At 33.0% G+C, this 7,236-nt stretch overlaps 1 protein-coding gene across 1 annotated transcript; it reads right to left on the bottom strand.

The window, feature by feature from the left end:
- Positions 1-289: 289 nt before the first annotated feature.
- On the bottom strand, positions 290-2,119 carry LOC149889945 (uncharacterized). The gene has a single exon (XM_090085198.1). The coding sequence runs from the start codon at positions 2,084-2,086 to the stop codon at positions 290-292; it is 1,797 nt and encodes a 598-aa protein (XP_089941324.1). The 5' UTR covers positions 2,087-2,119.
- Between the last annotated feature and the right edge of the window lie 5,117 nt (positions 2,120-7,236).

Below are 7,236 nucleotides of genomic sequence, written 5' to 3'. Positions count from 1 at the left end.
TTAAAATTTTTTTTGAAAGAGAAATGACGAAAAGCAGTATAAAATTATGTGGAAAACATTTTACAAACAAAATAGCAGTGCTGGGCAAAATACTTTTTAAAAGTATTTGAAATAAAAATAAAATAGTCTACCTAAAAGTATTTGAAATGAAAATAAATATAAAATACAAGGAAAGTATTTCAAATAAAAATACATTATAAAACTATTTTAAATACAAAATACAAAATACTGGAATTGTAGCGACTCGAATCGTACATCACAACTTTATTGACATAATTTAACCTTTAAATCAATATTTATTGGCCTTTAAAAGTAACAGTTTTTCGAGTGTTGCATCACTAAGATAGTTCCTTCGTGGCGTCTGAATTTGTCCAGCGGTGCTAAATAACCGCTCAACAGGTGCGGATGAAGGTAAGGTCGTATTGTACCTCACAAATACGTGTTTTATAACTTCATATTTTGCCAAGATTTTAAAATCCGTACCAGAGTCGCTTAAGTACGATAAACATTCGTTGTTGACTGTTGTTTGTTCTGCAATGTTAATTTCGCTAAACGAGAAAAAATCATCACTCATGCCAATGCCACTAGCTGATTGAGTACCTGGAAGTGGGTCAGGGTCAGAAATAGTATTAGCTCTGTCCAACAACTGTTGTTGCTGAGACTTAGCTGCACGAACGAAGAGATCACGACAGAAATCTTTTTTATCACCCGGAACCCATCTCATTTTGAAGTAGGGATGCGATACTGCTGCAACTATCCTGCTGGCATTATGTTCAGAAAATGATAGATGAACCTCAAGTCTTGTTTTCAAGCTTTTAAGCATAGATTCTGCAAATTTCTTAGCATGCTTCAGTGATTTCTGCTGCAGGTCCTGCAACTTCTGCTGTACAGTGTGCAGCGTCGGAAATACATCGCCAAAGTACACATTGTCACTTTGTAACCTGTCAATGGCAACAGCAATAGGAGCCATTATCATTACATACTCTTCTAGACATTCTAACTCCTTCTTTTTGAACTTTGGCAACTTCAAAACGTCGCATATTTCTCCAAGCTTATCTTGCAACTGGAGAATGCATTTCAATGCATCATGCCGGGAGTTCCATCGTGTAGGGACTGGTATCAGTATTGCCCTTGCGATAATTTTTTTCACAGCATCCGATGCCTTGGAACTTCTATGAAGCAAATTCCAAATGCTGGTACACTTGGCCAATGCAGCTCGATAAAGACGTTTGAAATTAGCATCAGAATCACATGCTTTATCTGCATCAGTAGTTGATGTGAGGCTGAGAGAGTGACTATTGCAAGCTTCATGGTGAGGCAGAACAACTTCAGTATCGTCATCCGTGTCTTCGCTAACTGGTAAATTTAGGACTGCAGTCATGTCCGCTTTTTCAACATCATTGTCGGAATTTTCTGCTTCATCATCATCACCAGTTCCTGTTTCCTCAATTTGTTCTTCAGCAGTTGCAGAGATCCCTGAACCAGATGCAGTACTGCTAGTATCTACAAAATATTCTCGGAAGGCTTTGCTGAAGTTAGAGGCATTATCTGTTACTGTTGCTGTAATTTTTTCCACGTGTAACCCATAATCATTATGAATTTTTGAGATCATTGCAGCCACTGAGTCGTAAGTATGACTTCCAAAAAAACATTGACAGGAAAGAGCAACAGATATGCGTGATACTGAGCATTCAGTACTAATATCAATATAGTGAGCTGTCATTCCTAAGTAGCTCTTTTGGTTCACTGACCAAATGTCAGCTGTTGTACAAACAAATGGTACTTTACTGAAGACTGTTCTTTTATCATCACGCATTTTTTGCAAACGGGCGTTTAATCGCTTGCCTAATGTTTTGCGACAAGGTATACTGACATTGCGATTGAGTCCGTGGATCAAATTTTTAAACGCCGGCTTTTCCACTGTGATCAAGGGGCGCATTTCCTTCACAACGTAGTCAGCAATAAGCTTGTCAACTTCATCCTGTGAAATGGATGTTTGATTTCGAGGCATAATATGTATTTGTTTCAACTTCTTAGAAGCAGGACCAGATTCGACAGAAGGTCCACCTCCAACTCCAGATTCCATCTCAGCTACCGAGCGCTTACGCTGTTTTGCAACTTAAACTATGTGCTGCTTGTATTCCTCGATTCGCTTTTTGCCATGAGCATTCTGCAACAACAACAACAACAGTCAATCAACCGAGATTATTGCATTCATTTGTGTTATGTTGTAGCATTGCTTTATGTGTTTATCGTTTTTACTGTTTAGTGCGCAATATAATATAGTGTTTTTGTAGTTATATACATACCTGAAGATGTTGAGTAAAATTAGAAGTTGCTTTCAGTGAACCACTGTAGGTTTTTTTGCCAACACATAACATACACTGTGCAATAATTTTAACACCCCCTGTAGTTTTACTTTTAGATATAATTTTGAAAAATTTTCCATCAAAGTATGGCAGGGACGGCTTGTTCACTCTCAGCATTTTCATTTTCTACAATTTCAGTCGTTTTCTACAATTTCAGTCCATTTTGAATTTTTGGTAGATTGGTTCCCTCTAATATAGTAATTAAATAACAAATTACCATTACCAAGGGTGGTCCAAGGCAGCTCAATCCAGCCAAAGAACTTTTGGAAACCAAGTTTTAATTAATTTGCTGTTGGTGGAAAAGTATTTTGTATTTTGTGTTTTAAACAAAATAAAAAATAGCCTTGAAAAGTATTTGAAATAAAATTGAAAATACTAATGAATAAAACCATTTCAAATAAAAATAAAAATAATACAAAAGTATTTTAAATAGTATTTTAAATACTTTCATTTAAAATACTTTTTAAAATACTCAACACTGCAAAATAGCATGTAACAACATATATTTACTAAAGATATGTTAAATTTGACTACGATGTAATTATAGTGAGGGATCATCGCTAACTTTGTGGTATTTGTTGAAGTTTTAACAACTTGGGAAACGTTATGAAACTCATTGTGAATGAAAATCTTGTAATCTTGTTTGACCACGAAATGGCAAGCTCTTGACTGTGAAACTAAAAAGAATGTTAATAAATAAAAAATATGTTAATGACAAATTATTAACGGAAATAGGGTTCTTATACCCCTAAATTTCTTTTAGATTTTCTAAATATGGCTGAGCCGAGAAAAACCTTTCGGGGTATGATAGAGTAAACCCAGTCGAACAATAATATATAGTCGCCAAAATCTAATCTTAAAGAAGGAATTAGATACTTGGTTTTAAAAATTATTATTTTATAATTATGGTAACAACCACTAATTTCAACTGTATTTTGCATTTTCAGAGTATATCAAGTACCACTTTTCAAGTATATATTTTTAGACAAAACAAATATATTAAGATATATCAACAAATTGTGATTTTACATCATTATTTGAAACATCAAAAAAGTTAAAAACCTTATAAATATGGGTTTTCATTAGATTACTACTAAAAAGTTAAGGAGCTTGTGAAAATGGAGTTAACTGATTTTTATGCATTTTGTGGAACTCGAGTTGCGAGCAAAATTTGATTTTATTTACTTTCAATATCAAAACACTTTAAATTTTTTGTGACATTATATAATTTTAAAATTGGCACCTGCAAGAGATCATGAACAAAACAGAAAAGCTGTCTGTGTTATGTTTGAAAAAAGCTAACAGAGAACTTAGTCACCTCAAGCAGCTATAGAGGATGGAGGTGTTTTCTCAAAGTTAGTTTTGGTGTTTTATCAAAAGAATCAATATGGAATACCACCTTTACCCACAATACCTCTTAAAAATTATTTATTGTTGACTTGATACCTTCAATGGAATTTCATTTGATAATAGGAGGGGGGGGGGGGGAGGGGTTGTAAATCACCTTTTAAAGTTTCTCAATGGAACATGGCTAGTTGTCTCAAAATGGTTTGCTGAGATAAAAGTTGTTTCACTACCTTGTCATTGTGGAAAGCTTGAAGGTTCAGAACGTCAGGAAACCCTAAAAAAACATGATTATTTTCAACAATTTGCTGAGAGAAAAGCAACAATCTAAGCAATGCCAATCATCTACAGATAAACTCAGATAAAATTTAACTTTTCTATGTGGCATAAACATTTCTATCGTGAGTTCATTTTAAACGATAACATTTAAGCAAATCTCAACGAGTAGTAAACTTTTAAACAACGTAATTGTAATGTGATATATTACTTTTTACTAAATAACATATCAGTAATTAGCGTGGAATGTTGAACAAATCTTTTGTTGCCTATCCATGAGTTGAGTTAAATCTGGATAATCAAACCATTTTACTAAAGACTTTATTTTGGTTTTTCTCAATATCTTTTCACTCATAATTACATGTTGTATTGTCTTTTGCATTTCTTCTTCAAAAAAATGTTCCAGCTATATCTTCGCCATTTAAATCTTTAATCTTATATGAAACTGGATCAGTATTTTGTGTTACAGATACTGTAAGAAATTCTTCAGCCCATCTTGTTGTTTAACCCAATTCGAAGAACTTTTTCTTGCACATTCCTACTATATCATCAACTGAAAACTTTGATTTTGGTCTTGGTTCATTTATCTTAAATTTTTCTGGGTATAAACTTTTCTACCTTATGCTTTCATTCTTCTATAAATAGTATTGTTATATTCTTTAATCAGGTCATCTAAAACGTTTACATAATTGAATTAGCGCTAAAGTACTTCCACACTTTTTCCTTCATACTAAGTTTCCATCTTTCAACTACACTTAATTTTTCTTTATTTTCGGTAGAGTAAACCTCAGCAATACTTTGTACATCTCCTCAGCAATACTTTGTACATCTCTATTTTAAAATTATTTACCCTTAAAAACCAAAATTTTACTTGGCTTTCTTTCATTGAATGAAGTCTTGAATGCTTTTTCTACAATCTTACCAGTATTATCTTTTATACGAATCAACCAGCCATATTTAGAGAAAATATCAATGGCTGCCAATAAATATTTTATACCTTTGTTATATTTTTAGAATGCTTGCATATCAACAAGATCAGCAACCCATATTTTATCCATACTGTTAACAATAACCTTTCTTTTTGGATTTTTGCTTTACTTGTTTATGTAATTCATCAGCAATTTGAGACATGGGAGCTTGCACTGATGTCATTCCTTGAATTTTCTTGTTTTTCTTTTTTTTTTTTTCTATTCTCGAAAAATCAGAAATAGTCAGTTTCATCCCAAACCTTATCTTTGTTCCGATAATCTTTTCAACAATAGACTTGTCTAATTTTTCTGAAACGAAGCATTATCAATATTTCACATTTTATCCAAAATTTGTTTCTCACATACGAGTTATTGCAAGTGGATGTGTCTTTATTCGGTAGATAGCATACAATATTTATCGGTTTTCTCCATTCTTTTGGTGTAAGATCCTCATTCAATCTTTCAGCTAGCTTTATACCAGGTCCAGTAAAGTTATGACCGAGTAAATACCTTTCAAAAGAGTAGCTTCTCAATAATGGAATTTAATATTTATCCACCTTCAGCCTTTGTAATTGAATTGCGTGGAAGAAATTATGTAAAGATGATATTGACGAAGTTTCCTTGAAATATTGAAAATGTAGTTTAAGCGGTTTTTTTTTATGAGCGTGTTAAAGGTCATTTGTAAAGTATAAATTGAAGGCGAAATTTTTGTAGAGCAAATTTTTCAATCAGTAAAGAAGTTTCAAAAGCACAACGTTAGGATCTGCAACGCTTTGCGTGTCTAGCGAGGTTGTCAGACGAGGCGGTCTGACTAGCGTTTGTTGTTGGATTGCCTGAAGCAGTTTCTTCAAAATTTAGGGTTGCTAGAGAGAATATTGACGTGATGTTGCCGAAAGTAAGGGGCACTTTGAATCGAAAGAGTGAAAATGAGTAGAATTTAACTGCTGCCACCACTCGCCATAACATTGTTAGAAAAAAGCCACCTGAGTCTGTAATATGCTATAACAGCGCCAAAGTAGTATTTCCGGTGTTTCAAATGCGAAGAGATAAAATAGGTAGCGGCGAAATGCACAAAGTAGCAGGAAAACTAAGAGAAGGGTGAGTGGTGTACATTAGCTAGCTCTGAATACCTGTGGATTAAGCGCACTTGTGGTCATTCAAATCAAGGTGGATGGAAGAAACGCGAGAACTATTGTTGATAATATTCAACGACAATTTTCTTTTCAAAAATTTGTTTCGAACGTGGAGCATTTCTGTGCTAGAGGTAATGCTTTCGAAACACCTTTTTTACTTAGGAGCTATAATTTTGACAGCAGCACAGGAAAGCCAAAAGCTAAGTGTTTAAAACTACTTCTCGTTACAAATTTTTCAGCTGACGCCATTATTACAAGAGGAAGTGAATTAAGTAAAAGTAAATATTTTCAGAAATCTACATTTTATTAGTAAGTAACATAAAGTGAACTATTACATATCATACATCCATGTAAATGGTGTTCAAAGAGGCAACAATAAGGAAACTTGTGATATATGCTAAATTTCCAAGTTACGCAAAAATTAAGATCAAAGTTGGGACCCATAAAACTTTTTTAAAAATTCTATTTTTTTACATTTAACTGTAGCCTAAAATGGAGCGTTTTTTGCTCATCATGCCCACGTATGATATTATTATCGCCCAACCCTAGTGTGTATAACTACTTTTTACCTGTCACAGTGTCTTATCTAATACTATTTGATTTTGTACTTTAGATTAATCTAAAACTTTAACAATAAAATCCTAATGCAATAAATAGCAATATTTCTGACTAGAATTCTATATAACATTAATGCTAATTGCCAGTTTATCATTTCTTTTGTTGTACTAAACAACTTTTCTAAATCTTTAACTCATACTCTTTTAACACTTTACAAATACAAATAGTAACACGCAATTAAATTTTATTTAAAATGTTGTCTTTGGAACCCACGCTTGAATTGTTTATATCTAAAACTATCCTTCATCTTGTTCTTCAAACTTGTTTTAAAATTTACTCTCCCTTACAAAGTCTCCCTTTTTTCTTCCTAAGTATTCTCATCGCTAAAAAACCTCAATTCGTTTTCCTCATAGTTTTCTCAACTCTTTTTTTTCTCTGCACCCAGATATTTTTTAAATCAGGTCTTGTTCCAGCACAGATATCTTTTATTGTACATATGTGACAATGTTTTGACTTTGAACTTTGAGTCATGGTTTTTTGCATAGGTTTTACCGGTTATCTTTTATACAATAAAATAATTATCTTGGT

The sequence above is a fragment of the Hydra viridissima genome, unplaced genomic scaffold (assembly GCF_058129835.1).
Source record: "Hydra viridissima isolate aposymbiotic clone 2 unplaced genomic scaffold, HvirCarnegie_v1 scaffold_4, whole genome shotgun sequence".
NCBI classification, from domain to species: Eukaryota; Metazoa; Cnidaria; class Hydrozoa; order Anthoathecata; family Hydridae; genus Hydra; species Hydra viridissima.
Note: the sequence above shows the minus strand (reverse complement) of the source record. Positions and strands in the feature narration are given on the sequence as shown.

Bases quoted from the DNA above. Each gene is read 5' to 3' on its own strand.
- LOC149889945 (XM_090085198.1), bottom strand. From the start codon at position 2,086: ATGGAATCTGGAGTTGGAGGTGGACCTTCTGTCGAATCTGGTCCTGCT.